Genomic DNA, 16,661 nt, shown 5'->3' with positions numbered 1-16,661 from the left:
CAAGCCTCCCCAAACTGTAGGAGGGCTCCAAGGCCGTGCATAAACACCATCTATCCCACAATAGGAGGGCAAAAGAGGGGAAGGGGTTAATGTTTTCTTTCCCACAACCCTTTGCACTAACTTTCAAATGTACAGGTGGTGTCCCCCCACCCCACCCCCAATCCTTTGCAACAGCCTGAAAATGGATTGGTGCTTAATTTTCCTCTGTCAATCATTTTCACAGGATTCTGGCATGGTTGCCACTCTTTCTCTCAGTATTTGCTTTAGCTTTCAGGATTCCCTACTTTGTTTCTTTCGTTCTCCCCTTGTTGTTTGTATCAGCTCCCCAAGGGGATGTTGGTTCTTTTTTTTTCTCCCACAATCCTTTATGTTGGATCCCCAAAAAGTCCCCCCTCCTCCCATCACACTTCACTGCCCTCAATAGGGGACCGGGGGAGGGGGGTGGGGAGGGGAGGAAGTCACAGGAAGGAACGTAGACCGGGAAAGGGGCAGACAACCGAAGAACTGTCCCCTCTCCCACAAGGCGCATATAGATGCACACTGAGGGAAGGAGAAGGCTCGGCACCAACACAGACATGGTTGCCTAACATACACAAAGTTGAGAAAGGCAGGCAAGCTCTCCCTCTCTACCATACCCTCCCCCAGATACTGTGACCCATTGCCATTTTCCCCCTGTGGAGGAAAAGCCCCTCCTTCTCCGTCCCCCTCCGCCTTCCATTTCCCCTCTTCATTTCTTCTCTCACTGCAACCTTGGCCAATACTGGGCAAGATCTGGGTCCCCACCCGGGACCTGTACAGGAACTGACACTCCTGGAGAGATTAACCCTAGAAAAAAAAAGAGAAAGGGGGAAACTGTTAAGACATTAGAAGGAATCCCAAATATTATAGACCACAAAAACACAGGCTTTTAAATTCAGTACATATATGCATTTAGTAAACAGATTTTGCAAGGCATGCACACCACTCAGAAAATTTGAACAACTAAGTTTGGTTAGTTTATCCCACTTGTATAATGGCAAGTGGGACCTGAGGGTTTCTTCAAGTTTGCCCCAGGAAATGTCCTTGAGCACAGAGAAGGCAACATAATAAATCCCCTGGCAAAAATTAAGGAAGAAACAAGGCCCCATGGAGGTTCCTGAGGCCCTGAAAAAAGATGCAAACTGCTCCATCACTCACTCCAAAGCCCATCACTTGCCACAACTGCCTTCTTAACATCAATTTGAGAGGAAGGGCAGGTGCTTACACCATCTGTTGTCTGAATCAAGAAGTTTAGGAAGGAGCTGAAATGTCCCCTTGCAAGAGCTCATATAGGGTGACCATATGAGGAGGAGGACAGGATTCCTGAATCTTTAACAGCTGTAGCGAAAGAGGAATTTCAGCAGGTGTCATTTGTATATATGGAGAACCTGGGGAAATTCCCTCTTCATCACAACAGTTAAAGCTGCAGGAGCCCTGCCCTCTTTTGTATCTGGTCACTCTAGTATAGCTCCTGCAACTTTAACTGTTGTGATGAAGAGGAATTTCCCCAGGTGCTGCATGCATACAAATGACCCCTGCTGAAATTTCTCTTTCCTCTACAATTGTTAAAGATACAGGAGCCCCGTCCTCCTTTTCATATGGTCACCCTACTCTAGTGGCTATTGGAAGAAAGAAGCAATAGCTGCCCTGCCTTTGAAAACATTAAAAGTCTTTTAAATTGCTGTTGTTGCTTTTAAACTATTTTAATGTGTTTCGTCACTGATTTTATTGTATTTGTTTTCATCATGTATGTCGTCCTGAGAGCTTTGGCTATAGGGCAAGTCGTTAACTGAATAATAATAATAATAATAATAATAATAATAATAATAATAATAATAAATTTATTTCCTACCCGCCTCTCCCTTTGGATCGAGGCGGGGAACAACATTAGAACAGGAATCAATACATCTTAAAAATTAATGATTTAACATTGATCTGGATAGGCCTGCCGGAAAAGGCTAGTCTTTAAAGCTGCCTTAAAATCAGACACAGTGTTAATTTTACGAATCTCCTCCGGCAGGCCATTCCACAATCTGGGGGCGACAGAAGAAAAGGTCCTCTGGGAAACTGATGTCAGCCTAGTTTTAGCTGACTGAAGTAAGTTCACCCCGGAGGACCTGAGTTTGTGGAGCGGACTATATGGGAGAATGAATGAATGAATGAGTCTGCTTAAGAAAAAGCCTGAAGAAAAGTTCTGATTAAGGTGGAAGCTTGCTCATTACTTTGTAACACTTGTTAGTCCTAACAAGGTACTGACATAAGAAGAGCCCTGCTGGTCAGGCCAAAGGACTATCTAGTCTAGCATTCTGTTTCCACAGTGACCAACTAGATGCCTCTGGAAACTGAAAGTCTTGCTGACTCTGATGCAGGAGCTATCATACCACCATCATGACTAATAGCCATTGATAGCCTAAACCTCCATGCATGTGTCTAATTCCCTTTTAAAACCATCCAAATTGGCAGCTGTCATTATATCTTGTGGTAACGAATTTCATAGTTTGACTAAGCGCTGTGTGAAAAACTACTTCCTATTATCTGTGCCTCTCCCACTATTCAGCTTCACTGGATGCTGAAGTATTATTAGAGAGGGAGAAAAACATCTCTCTATCCACTTTCTCCACCCCATGTCTAATTCTATAAACCTCTAGCACATTCTCCTCACTCACCCTGACCTTCCTTGCCATTTTTCTATAGATGTATTATAGAATTACGCTACTGTTGCTTTTGGATTTTTTCCTAACAGACCAACACAGGTGTTTTGGATGTTATGTCTTCATTGGATCTTGTTGTTATGGGGAAAATATGTGGATACAGGACAGCCTGGTGCCCTCCAAATATGCTGTGCTGTCGGGATGATGGGAGTTGTAGTCCAAGCACATCACATTAGGGAAGGCTGCATATAATTTGTTATGATTACCATAATTTATTTTGATTGCATAATTTTGGGGGAGTACTGTGGCATAAGTTTTCAAGCACTGTAGCCTGCTTCATCAGATGCATCAACAGCTCACATTCTAACACTTACTTGAGGTTTCATGGATTCCAATGCATGCACAGAGCTACTCTACATACATAAGTTTTAGTGTTCAGCCCAGCAGAGAGAAACTCTGCAGGGACCAAGGGATGTTCACACCAAGCCTCCTCTTACAACCGAAGTGAAGACGGGATCCCATTGAGCTGCTAACACCCTAATTGAAAGATCAAGACTTGGGAGTATTTGCTGAGACGCCCATTCAGAGCCGTGTCTAGATGAGGTCACATTGGCGCCTCGTGATCTGACATCCCGCACTTGCGCTCCTCCCGAGTAATCCCCATGGAAAGGAGCGCAAATGTGAGGTTTGAAACCTCACGGGGACGCTGCCACCTCTAGCGCCCTGCTCCTCCACACACACCCCGTTGTTTCCCTCCTCTTCCTCCCTGCTGCCGAAGAGAAAAGAGTCATGGATGGGGGAGGCAGTTCCTCACTCCATTTTCATTTTTTCACCTTTTTGTTGTAATGCCACAGCCCCACTGGTCCGCAGAGGCAGCCTGGTGGCCATTCATCTCACTGGGCCACTCCCTTCCCTCTGTCCCAACGCAGCCACGCCTGGCTCCAGTTTTTTTGTTTTTAAACAACTTTTTATTTAATTGCGATGCTCCGCTGGACTGTGGAGGTGGTCAGTGGCTTTCAGCTTGCTGGCCTGCCCCTTCCCCATGTCCAGGCCAACGGCCACCAATTAGGGGTCGTCATTGGCCAGGCCATACCTCGGCTGTAACACTGGAACAAGGCGACAGACAGCAAATGCGCGTCTGCGCCTTGCTCAGAGGAAAATGTCGGGGTACGACCCCAACTTCTTAAAAGTGGAGCTTCAGGGGAATGGCTTCATATAAATGACCTGCTGCCACTGTGGATCCACCCCGGGGCTTTCCTCTCGTCAAGACAAGCCCCAGCTCAGATGGAAAGTGTGGGGCAATAGGGATTTATATAGTCTATTTGAGGATAGGATTATAATCCATATTGCAAAAACAAGCAAAGTGGAGAGTATTATGCAGATATGACAATCTGTCAAAATTGTTTGCATGATTTCGGATTAGTGTTTTGCAGAATTTTAAATTTTATGTTGAGTCTTTTTTTCTTTCTTTTTTCCTTCCTGGTGGCTGAAAATTGGGTTGTGGTCTCTGTAAAGGAAGAGTCTGAGTCACAGTGCGGTAGTTGAAATATATGCTAGGTGAATATGCATCACCGTTGAAAAAACACACTCTCACCCTGAATTAAAAACATACTCAAATACCAGTATGGTTTTTTTTAGCAGAAACTGCCAAAACGTGCTTAACTATTGCTCCATGATCACAAGGGCTAGAAACTTCATTCTGAGGGATAAAATACATTAAAGCCCCTAGGACTTTTGTAGGACTTTGTTCTATCCAAACGTTCATAGGATTGCACTCTAGTCTAAAGCTGAAATTTGCACACACACACACACACACACACACACACACACACACACACACAATTAAAATGAACCCACATTAGAGGTCATCTTCTGCATTTCACAGTTTAACTACTACCCAAGAAGAATTTCAGATTTCTTCCTGCCTCTTCCTACCACTGGTCCTCTGGCATTTTGCAGGTCTTTCACTTCCCATGGCCGTTCTACAAAGGTAGTTGCCCTGTGCCAAATGCCAGCCCTAGCTGCTGGGCACCCTCCTTTATCCCACCCACCTCATCCCAGTTGCCCTGCTTCTATCCCCTTCACCGCCTGCAGTGCCCCCTACCCTTCCGTTACCTGTAGAAGCCCCATTGCTGGAGCTCAGGTTATGAGAAGGGAGCTGGGAGGGCGTGTATGAATCATAGCTTCGCACCGACGAACTGCCAGGGAGCATGCAGGAATAAGACGACGTCTGGCTGGCAACGGGGGGCACCGCCTGCTGCTGGGGGCCAAAGAGGATGCGGCAGAAGGAAGGGAAAAGGCCGTTAATGGTGTTGGGGGATCAACCTCCATCCTCCCCAGCTCCCATCTGGCTCTCTTTGAGCATCTGCTTTTCCCTTTTAAGCTCACCTGGATAGGAAGGCTGTTGGCCATGGAGAAGGTGGGTAAGGGTGGGAGGGCCCCGTAGTTGTTGCTGAGGGCACTTTCCGTACGGCCCAGCATAGTGCCTGCGACGAGGAGAAAGGACAGGTGAGAGTGGACAGCAACCTGAGTCCTGGGCTGACGGGAAGGCTGTGGCTGTGTCAGGAGGAAGAGCCCTCTTGGCAGGTACAATGCCAGCCTGAAGGGGGGCCTCTCAGGAAAACATGGGACCGCAGGGAAGGGGTGGAGAATGAATTTCCTTGCTGAGTACAAGGCCCTCACCTGACCCCGTAGGCTGGGGTAGGGACTGGTACACAGTACTGCCCCCAGTGCCAAAATTGCTGTTTATGGTCAGGTGCCCCCCGGTGCCCCCTGCTTGGCGCCTCTGGTTCCGCAGTTTCTCCTCCCGACGCCACTTGGCTCTGCGGTTGGAGAACCAGACCTGGAGGAACAACGGAATGGAATCAATTGCCCAGGGGGACGGGAGAAGAGGAGAGGCTATAGACATCCCCTCCCCGCTCTTCTCCCCTTAAACAGTTGTGCGGTCCCCTCCCCTTACCTGGATCCGGGCCTCCGGGAGATCAATTTTTGCTGCCAGACGTTCGCGGGCAAAGACATCAGGGTAGTGAGTGCGCTCAAACTCTGAAGAACAATTAAGGGTGAAAGCGTCAATGATGGGGAGACCATTTCCCCCTCTTTCCTCATCATTCATAGTCCTTGGTGAAAGAACGCCTATTCCAAAACTCTCACACCCTGGTAGACACCTTAGGGGAACAATTTTTCCTGTATTGCTTTGTCAGCGCTCATATTCCTAATATGCCAACAAAGTATATTTCAACCAACTGCAAAGTTGTATCGCACTATGACCCTCCCTTCCCTCCCTTCCTTTGCTGGACACTAGGGGCGCTGGTTTGCTGCCACACCGCCACTAAACTCCACGCTTTTGCTGCTACTGATCTTGATAGCAAGAGGCAGAACGGACTTTCCAGCAGCCATTCGGCTCACGGAAAGTCTGCCCTGCCTGTTTGGTGCAGAGGAAATTAATTGGCTTTGAGCTTAAGCTTTGGACTTTTTCAAACTTTCAAAATTTTCTGCTCATTTACGCTGCTCAAGCTTCAGTTTAAAACAAAATGAGCTATATTGGTCTGGTAGAGCTGGAGTAATAAGCCTTACACTACAGTATTCTTATATAAGATTCAGCCATACTGAAGCATTACGTCTAGTATCAACCTTTCTGCCCACTGCTACTCTTTCACAACTTCTTTTTTCCTTCCTTTACTTGGCTTTCTGGAGCCACATCCCACGGGAACACGAGAACCTTCTATTGGAAGCAGGTCAGTCAGATTCCTTACGAACAAAGAGTCTGCCCATGTGGGGTCAATGTGCCTGAGGATCTCCCTCATTATCTGCTTTATTGTCCAATTTATGAAGATTTAAGATCAGATTTGTTCAGAGACTTAAATCTGCCATTAGGCAGTTCTGATGGGTATTTGATTAACTTCTTACTGGGGGACAGATTGCATGAGGTTTCTGAAAAGGTGGCCCAGTTTGCCTTCAGAGCAGCAATTTTTAAGGAGAGAAATTTGCAATAAGCTGATCTGTATTGATGAGTAAGCCATTACAGTTGGGTTTTAACATTATTTTAAACTGATATGTATTTTACTTTTGTTTCTATGTGTCCTGTTTCTTTGTAATGGCTTTTGCTACACAAATAAATTTGTATTTGTATTCAATTTGTATATTGGAAGCAGGTGGCACTGCAAAAGCCGTGCTTCCAACACAGCCCACGGTTTGCAAGTGACACGGCTACAATGCCAGGTAAGGAAGCATCCGTACATCTAGGCTGCAGTACCACTTAGGTCCACCAGATGGCCATGCACATCTTTGTCCTCCTCTCCCCAACCCTTCCATAGGGGACCTCCCCATAGGATTGCCCACTTTTCATTTTTAAAGTTCTTTCACCATCAGGAGAGCGCCTCCAAGCATATGCAGAGTTATTGTTCTTTGTGAAAGGATCCAATTAGGGCTCCGGGAAACAAGACACCAAAGATCTAAAGAACAGTTTCAGGTTGCCTCAAAAAAACGACATCCTATAAAAGAGGATGCTGGATGTAAGGAAATCCTTTTATGTAGGGTGATCATATGGAAAGGAAGACAAGACTCCTGTATCTTTAACAGGTGTGCTGAAGAGGAGATTTCAGCAGGTGTCATTTGTATGCAGGCAGCATCTGGTGAAATTCCCTCTTCATCACAACAGTTAAAGCTGCAGGAGCTATACTAGAGTGACCAGATACAAAAGAGGGCAGGGCTCCTGCAGCTTTAACAGTTGTGCTGAAGAGGGAATTTCACCAGGAGCCTGTCTACACTTGTCTTGATGAAACGTAACAAGTTGGCAGAGATGACGTCAGCAGTCACGTGATGCTGTTGTTGTTACGTTTCTTCTGACTTTTAAAACCGTTCCACTTTCTGTTAAAATCGTTTTAAAACTAACAATGTGCCCCAACCTTTCGTTGTATTCAATGCCGTCTTTCAAAGTCATGTCTCGTGACCATGGTCTTTGCTTCCTGATTAGGACGGGAGGGCTTTTCTAGGGGAGGGAGAGCTGGCACAACGCGACGAGGGGGAGGGGGAGGGAGGGTGGTGAAAGAGGGGACAGAGGCTTAATTTTTTAAAAAAACCGCTTATCTTTCGGGGCGCACATGGCCCCTTTAAGACGCTGCAGGGCTTCCCTTGTCCCTACGCATCGCCCCGCCTCCCTGCTGGCTTATCCCGGCAGGTCTAGCTCAGAGTTACCGGAAGAAGGAGGTTTACTTCAGAGCCGGTATGAGCATAATCAAGAACGTTCTAAAGAAGAGTGTGCCCGGGTAAAACGATAGAAGAAAAGATTGACTGGGCTCAAGTTGCATTTTGTAACGTAGCAAGGGAGGACGCAACAATGCACTTAAACAACGGTGTAATGAATAGTGTAGATCCTGCCCAGGTTCTGCCTGCGTACAAATGACAACTGCTGAAATTCCCTTTTCTGTTAATGATACAGGAGCCTTGTCCTCCTTTCCATATGGTCACCCTATTTATGTGCAATGCAGTCCTCTATGATCCCTATCAGCATTACTGTCATCTCACAAAAGATGCACCAAAAGCATTACTGCCATCTCACAAAAGATGCATCTGCACCTGGTAACACTGGTCCCTTAGATGCAAGCCCGTTCGAACAGGAAACCTGCATCCTTAAGATGCATGAAAGAGTCCCTGCTTTCACTTCCATCCTCTTACTTGGGTGGTGCTGGCTAACAGCCAACTAGGCATCCTATTTAGCAATCCAAGTAGGCCATTGAGTACAGACAGAATAACAGGATCTGCTGCCTTAACCTGCTGGATCGCCTGATCAGCATCGAAGTAGCTCAGTTGAGAGGCAGCTCAGCAGGCGCGTAGGCAGACTGAAGTCTTGGGCTGAGAATCTGGTGAGCCAACTAGCTGGGTTATGGCCTGTGTGACAACAACACTTGCATGCAGACATGGCAGGGCAGAAAGTGACGCTGGCCACCTCTGGTGGACCTTTTATAAGAGGCGATTGCCACGTATCAGTACAGTGAGTATGTATTTGCATTGATGGAATTAAAAGGGAGTTTCCTTTGTGTACATGCATGCACTATGACAATGCGCATGTGTGTGCGCTAAGTGTGAAAACATCTAACCCTTTCTTAGCTTGAAATCTGCCTATTTGGGTTAGTAACCAGAAGGATGACATTGTAGCTGATTGGCAGCCTCACCTGAGCATCACAACTTTGTTGCTACTGTCATCCCTTTCTCACCTTTCTCCAGTGCCTCGATTTGCTCCTGGGTAAAAGATGTCCTGTTCCTTTGCAATTTGCGCTTCAGCTGTAAACGGATTTGGGACTCATCTAGATCTTGGCTGCTTGCACCTTGTGGGTGCTCGGGATCCAGGCCACTCTCCAGTTGCTGGCAGCTGTCTGGGGATTGGAGTGGGGAGCAAACATGAGAAACAAGGAAGGCACCTCCCCCTGCCTTTATTTATTAGCATCAGTCATCAGAATCTCTGCAGCACTCCATTATTGGGAGCCAGGATGGTGTAGAGGTTTAGGGTGATCATATGGAAAGGAGGACAGGGCTCCTGTATCTTTGACAGTGGTATAGAAAAGGGAATTTCAGCAGGTGTCATTTGTATGCATGCAGCACCTGGTAAAATCCCCTCTTCATCACAACAGTTAAAGCTGCGGGATCCCTCTTTTGTATCTGGTCACACTAGGCAGGGATCCCGCAGCTTTAACTGTTGTGATGAAGAGGGGATTTTACCAGGTGCTGCATGCATACAAATGACACCTGCTGAAATTCCCTTTTCTATACAACTGTTAAAGATACAGGAGCCCTGTCTAACTTTCCATATGGTTAGCCTTCCCTTGGGCAGAAACCAGCTTGAACATACTTTGGCAAGGATGCTTCCTGATTGCAAAATTCAATCAATCAGTCAATCGATCTAGAAACAAACCCTTACTTGGATGGGTATTAGTTAGGATTGGAGGGGGTTAGAACCACAGTAAACTCTACCTATGGCCTCCAACATGTACTCCCTGTACTCTCTTTCCCTTCCTGAACATACTTTTCTTTTTCCAGTTTCCCCCTTTGCCATCCCCAACGAAACTGGGTTCCAGGTGGGGCATATCCTTTCCAAATCAAACTGTGCTATTTGGCAAACTCACCAGACTCGGACAAGCATAAAATCTTCAAAATTTTGATCCAACCACAGAAAGTGACATTTGAGGGCAGAATTCTAGAGCCTCCTGCTAATTTGCAGGCATCTATGGAAATGTTTGGCGGACTTGGAACTTAAATGTATGCCTCATTGGAAAATCCTAAGAGTGGCAGCCAGGGCTGGCATTAGCATCTGGCATCCTTGGGCAGTTGCTGGTGCATCAGGGCCCCTGGAAGGCCCACCTTTACTTTTTTTCCACTAGGCCAGCACTCCAAGCAGCACCAGACAGCTGGGCCTAGCCTCCATTACAATTCCCCACAATGCCCTGGCATAGTATTTTGCTGAGGCATTGTGGGAAATTAAAATGGTGGCTTGCTCCAGTCATCCAATGTTGCTCGGAGTCTGACGGGGCCTGCTCACACAGGGAGTCCACCAGAGGGTACCTGGCTCAGGGCTCCCTCAAAGCTGGAGAGAGCCCCTTGGGGTGGCTATACCCCTCCACCCTGACCCCCAAACCCACCCATTACCTCAGCCCTTCTCCCCCACAAATCACAGACACTCCCCTCTCTACGCCTTGCCCAGCTCCTTTCTCAGGCCTTCTCTTCCTCCTGGCTGACTGCGTAGTGTTTGTTCACACTGACAACTGTTTATTAATAGTTTATAAAGAGTTAATGAATGATTAATTAGTAAGTGTTAAGAAATTGTTAATCCGTCGCTGTATGCTCAAAGTGTAGAATCTTGCTTCTCATGCATTCAGAGAGAGAGAGAGAGGGTGTGTGTGCGTGTGTGTGTGTGTGTGTGTATAACTGTCCTGAGTTCCCCCCACCACGACCCTGAGGCCTATGGGGTCAAGAGTAAGGGAGGGAGGCACAAACTGGAAGAGACAAGACTCCTGGGTCCTTCTCTCTGCGGGGAGAGGAGTGTATGAGCTGATTAAAAGTTCAGATCTCTGGGAGTTCTAATGTGTGAGCCGTGCAGAGTCCTGGGCTTTCTGAGACAGGAGATGCTCCGCAAGGTTTTGGGGTCTCAGGCTCCCTGGGAAAGGGACAATGAGTGGGTGGCCACTGGGGGGATCTGGGGAACCCCCAAGGGTTTAACCTTTTATCCCAGAGGAGCTCTGGTCTGAACAGTGACCTTTCTTTGCTTCTGCGAAGCCAGGCACTCGGATCTCCGCAGGCGACGCGAAGCCGTGGCGTCAGCAGCAGTGCCCTAATGCGAGGCGACACTGCCAGCTCCCTCCCTCTCCTTCCCCAAATCCTTTGCAGGCCCCGAAGCAATGAGATCCAAAAGGCCCCCTTGGTGAAGAGTGTCTCTACTTGGCCCCAGCCCAGATGTAATGTGTTGTCAGGATCCCTCCCCCTCCCCGCCCCCTCCCCAGCCAGCCAGCCAGCCAGCCAGCCAGCCTGCCTGCCCACCCAACCCCCACCCCAGTTCTGTCCCCACATCCCCATCAGCTCCGTTTTTGCTGAGAGATCTCTGCAGAATGCAAAGGGAGGAAACACACTTGCATAAACCCGGAGGGGAAATGGGGCGGGAGGGGTGGTGGTGGTGGTTGGGGGCAGGGGGTGGGCAGGGGAGAGGTTGAGGAGAGAAGGGAAGTGTGGGGAGTGGAGGCTCTGCACGGCATTTAAAAACAGCACAGATGGAGAGAGCAGAGGCGGTGGGGGGGGGGGAGCGAGGGAACAGCCTGTTTGATGCCTAGATAAGCGCACCAGCCGGGCCCATCTCTCTGGATCGGTGTCACACCCCCGAATATCAGGAGGGGAGCTGGGGGACATCATATCTCGTGGCGGCAGCAATAACGATATTAGACTGAGGCAAGAGGGACATCTGTCCCAGGCTCCACATGCGCAGGGACGCAACATGGACCTCAGGAATCACGCCGTGTATTTCGGGCTTTTAAAATAAGGTTAAACTACCCCATTACTTCCTTGTCCAACAATTGGCCAGGTTTCTGAGTTGTCTCAAGCAGAGCAGCAAGTGACAGGAACAATCTATCTGAATGGAAGGGACTTGGAAGTTCAGCAGCAATCGCCTTCAATTACACGCCTATCCTAAAACAATGCCAGATTTTACAAATTGCTCCCCACAGTGGTCGATCCTGGGTAAATCCCTGTTCTATACTCTGGCCTCGTCTACACCAAGCAGGATATTGCGCTATGGAAGCGGTATATAAAAGGCAGGAGCCACACCAAGTAGGATATAGCAGTATGAAAGTGGTCTATGGTATGTCTCAATGGGCCCCAACAGTTGTCAGTGCACTTCAATACCAATATACAGCAGTAGTGTATATTGCCTTTTAGATACTGCTTTCATAGCGCAATATCCTGCTTGGTGTAGATGAGGCCTCCAACTCTCTCCCCTCCCTCCCTATATTTGCAAAGATGGACAGAGTGTCCCGAGAAGCAGGATGGTCCTTCTGAACGCCTGTGGCGCTGCGGCCTGGGAAAGGATAGGGAGCAAAGAGCTGCATATCCTATTTGGTTGTAGTAACGACTAGATACCTTATCAGATGACAGAATGCCGGGATGAGACCTGTATTTTGGCCTCTAGGCAGGAAAGTTCAATGCCCTAGACCCCTTATCTTATGTGTTAGCCCCCTTTTTGAAGGCTATGGGGGGTTTTCTTTTTCCTAAAGCTTTTAAAACTTGATGTTGTGCAGACTTCTACTGTTACTTTCTACTGTTAGTTTTACCCTACCCTGTGCCTGCTTACCCTACCCTGTACCTGTTTGCATTCTCTTCCCCTCCTTATTGTTTTACTATGATTTTATTAGATTGTAAGCCTATGCGGCAGGGTCTTGCTATTTACTGTTTTGCTCTGTACAGCACCATGTACATTGATGGTGCTATATAAATAAATAAATAAATAAATAAATAATAATAATAATAATAATAATAATGAATTGGCTAAAAGTGGGGAAAGTCGGGGGGGTAGGGCTTGTGGATTTCATTAAGGGTCCCTCCATTTCCCAACCCACGTCTTAAAGATATCTAAGCCAGTAGCTATTATCACAGTTTGTGGCAGTGAATCCAATAATTTAAGATGCGTTCTGTGAAGAAGCACTCCTATGTGTATGTGTGTGTGTGTGTCCTGAATCTACTGCTAACCTACTTTTATTCAATGGTCCTAATTTTTGGTGTTATGCAAGTCAGAGAAAGATTCTCCCTATCTGGTGACATCCAAAGGTAAATAAAATCTATGGAATCGTATGATTGGTTCTAATTTTGTTTAAATGTTAATTAGTTTAAAATGCCAACATTAAAAAATCTAAAAAATGAAAGGTGTCCCCAGCACTGGTATTTGACATGAGATGTAGACAAGGCCAGCTCCAGGTTTGGGGAGGGGGCTTTCCTCTGGTGGTCCCTTTTCTCTGTTGATGGGTCTTAGAATCATAGAATCATAGAATAGTAGAGTTGGAAGGGCCTATAAGGCCATCGAGTCCAACCCCTTGCTCAGTGCAGGAATCTTGATAGGCTACCCTGGAAATGTGGTGGTGGGCAGCTCCTTGGCTCTAGCTGCCATTTGCATTTCCCACAATGCCCCTAAATGACTCTACATGGGGCGCACTACGGGAAATTTAAATAGCGACAAAACACAGCCACTAGATGGCTTGGGGCAGGTGTGAGCAGAAGGCCCTGCCACATCACTGGGGCCTCGACAATTGGTCAAGGGTTTGATTGGTTGGAGGTGGCAGTGGGCTGGTCTTCTCCGTTTCAGGTGGGGTGAGCCATAGAGGAACTCCCACCTCCCTTGACTGCTTTTTTGAGTTTCTCTTAAGAGACTAACTACTTGTTGCTTATGACAAAGCACAAGACGGAGCAGGTGGAACCAGAAAGGAGGGACAAGCCGCTGGGAGAAGCTCTTTTGAGTGCGGAAAATGGTTAAGAATGGAGAATGCAAGTATATAGCGTGCATGTGTGCATGTGCATTTCATACCAGGGTTGGGTGGTCCTGTTACCAAACTGTCTTGGTACCACTCTTGGCGGTTGCCCCACGTGCTGTTCTGTATGTTCAGCATTCTGCTCTTCTCATACATGCCATCCACCCCCATGGAATGGAGCTGAAGACCAGTGGGGCAGGGAGAAGGGAAGTGGGGTTGGTGGATGGACACCTCCCACCTGGAGGCCTGCGAGCTGCAGGGCACACGCCCTGCCTCAGATAAACCTGAAAGACACAGCCAAGAGAGAAACAATTAATCAGCCGATGAGGAAGGCAAATGAGAGGTGCAAAACTGATGGAGAATGCAAATAAGAGGTGCAGCTCAACAGCTCTGCAGTGGGAGGTCTGATTTTCAGAGCCCAGCTCTTCTCCCCCAACGATCACCCATGCATGCAGCCCCTTCAACAGGCAGAAAGGTTTGCAAGCTTTGCAGTTTCCTCAATATCCACACCAGCCCTGAGAGCAAGAGCCAGGGAATGTGGTTTAGTGGTTAAAGCAGCCTTCCCTAGTCTGGGGCCTTCTAGATGGGTTGGACTACAACTCCCATCACCCCAGCCAGCATGGCCTGGAATGGTGCGAGTTGTAGTACTACCCATTTGGAGGGCCCCAGGTTGGGGAAGGATAGGTTAGAGAGCCGGCCAAGGACTGGAAAGACCCAGGTACAAATCCCAGCTGAACTATGAAGCTCATTTACTGGTGAGGCAGACACTCTCTCAAACTAACTTACCGTACAGCAGCCTTCCTCAACCTGGGGCGCTCCAGATGTGTTGGACTACAACTCCCAGAATGCCCCAGCCAGCTGGCTGGGGCATTCTGGGAGATGCAGTCCAACACATCTGGAGCGCCCCAGGTTGAGGAAGGCTGCCTTACAGGATTGTTGAGAGGCTAAAATGAAGGAGGGAATGCCATGTGTGCTTTCTTGAACTTCTTGGAAGGAATAATAATAACAACAACAACAACAACAACAACAACAACAACAACAACAACAACAACGCATTGTACAGTTACAGGAAATGAGGCTGAAAGGGAGCAGTTCATCAAGAGAGAGAGGGGGGGAGGGGCATGAACTCAACTCTACTAGGTGCAAGTCCAACAATATAACCTGTTGGGTCACACCAGCTGCGTGAAGCAGCAACAGCTACTTTTGGTCTTCTCCTTTCCATACTGTCCCAGGTATATCATCCTCAATCTGTTCCCTGCCTTTGTGGAGGCTCATTAATCCAAGTTGATTATATGGCTACCAGCTGATAAATAAATCTCGAAACCTGTTTTGCCCTGTACATAGAAACCAGAAGCAGAGCTATTGGTATTTTTTTTTTAAAAAAAAAAAAAGTTCTGGAATCAAGACTTGGGATACTGCTGTTTGCCTTTCTGTCCCCTGAACTAGTTGAGCTCTGGGGTTGGTGTGGGGTTGGCCTAGTTATGCTTCAGGATCTCAAGCTAGAGCAAAACTAGCTCAGGGCACAGGAAGACAAACAGCATCGCAAGTCTTTATTATTACAATAACTCACTTTTCTGTAACTCTTGATTCTAAGGTTTCAATAAGTAGAGCTATCAGTGCTGATTCCTGCAGGCATCAACTCTCAAAGACCTGACAAACTCTCAAAGACATGGGCCACTGATGGGGGTAACATTCTGTTGGTGTCTTTTAATGGGAAATGCAATGGGCCAGGAAGAAAAGACATGGAGGTGGGGAGTGGGAGATTTTTCTCTCTCCCATCATAGTTCTGGAAGGGGGTTTATCTTTCTCTTCCCCATCTGCAAGGAATGTGCTAATTGAGTCTGGGGCGAAACCAATAGAAGCCAACTTGCTTTCTGAAGAAAACCCCATGACTACATTGCTCCCCCTGTACATCTGACAAGCAGCAGGTATCTGTTGAGTGTGTTGATCCTGTGAACCTTCATCTTATGCTAGTGTGTATATATGTGCAAATAACTCCTGTATCACAGAAACCCCACAACTCTCCAAGTACCTCCTCCTAAGGAAACAGAACCGTGTGTACGGGCAGGGACCCCTGAAGCAACTCTTTGCTCATTCGGAACACAGTTGCACATGTGCAGGCAATACATGTACCCTATCATGCAGGAAAGAGCCAGTGTGGTGTAGTGGCTAGAGCATTGGACTGGGAGATCCAGGATCTAGTCCCTACTCAGCCATGGAAGTTCACTGGGTGGCTTTGGGCCAGTCACTGACTCTCAGCTCAACCTACCTCACAGGGTTGTTGTTGTGAGGATAAAAAAAATGGAGAGGATTACACCACCTTGGATTCCTTGGACGAAAAAAGTCAGAATATAAATGCAATAAATAAGTAAGTAAAAATAAGTAAAAGGATTTGACCTGAAAAATGATCTTGGCTCTTCCTGAATTTGAACAAGGAGCTGCAAATAGAGGCTCTCTCCTCCTTATTCCCTTCCCCACCCCCACTCTTGTGCATGGCTACTGCATGTCAGGATTGGCGTGGGGTGGGTGACCGTGGCTCGGGGAGGCCCTACCCCCTACTCTGCTGCATAAGTCTATATCTGTGCGTACTCCGCAGCCAGGGAGATATTCCACCGCAGGGACCTGCTGTTCTCTCGACATGTCAAGGGCCGCTTGCCGCGTCCTTGAAAGCAGTGGCTGTAGCTGCAGATTCGGTGGGTGGGTGGGGGCTGTGGACAGGGAGGCTGCCCGGTCTTTCATCTGGCCGCTTCCTCCCCCTGTGCCACAGCACCATGGCATCTGGCAGGGATCCTTCCAATGGGTCTTAAAGCACCCAACTCCGTGCCTTTGACAATGCTCCATGCCATTCAGAGCTCCCCCATGTTTCTATTCCTGAAAGCCCCCTCCCTTCCCCAGGCTCCCCAGGTGGCCATCAGTTGCTTCTCCCACTCACTTCGTCTTGCCCCAAGCTAAATATCCAAGAGAAGCAGGAAGATGGAAAGATCAGGGCACTTGGGGT

The 16,661-nt window shown here is 47.7% G+C and overlaps 1 protein-coding gene across 1 annotated transcript; it reads right to left on the bottom strand.

Annotated features, from left to right (window-relative positions):
- Positions 1-739: 739 nt before the first annotated feature.
- On the bottom strand, positions 740-13,834 carry LOC134406098 (paired box protein Pax-6-like). Its single transcript, XM_063137357.1, has 7 exons — positions 13,720-13,834; positions 8,882-9,040; positions 5,629-5,711; positions 5,352-5,511; positions 5,058-5,155; positions 4,785-4,929; positions 740-825 (listed from the first exon to the last, which is right to left on the bottom strand). The coding sequence occupies exons 1-7, from the start codon at positions 13,832-13,834 to the stop codon at positions 740-742; spliced, it is 846 nt and encodes a 281-aa protein (XP_062993427.1).
- Positions 13,835-16,661: the final 2,827 nt, after the last annotated feature.

This window comes from Elgaria multicarinata, chromosome 11 (genome assembly GCF_023053635.1).
Source record: "Elgaria multicarinata webbii isolate HBS135686 ecotype San Diego chromosome 11, rElgMul1.1.pri, whole genome shotgun sequence".
Lineage (NCBI taxonomy): Eukaryota > Metazoa > Chordata > Lepidosauria > Squamata > Anguidae > Elgaria > Elgaria multicarinata.
This window is presented reverse-complemented; position numbering and strand designations above follow the sequence as displayed.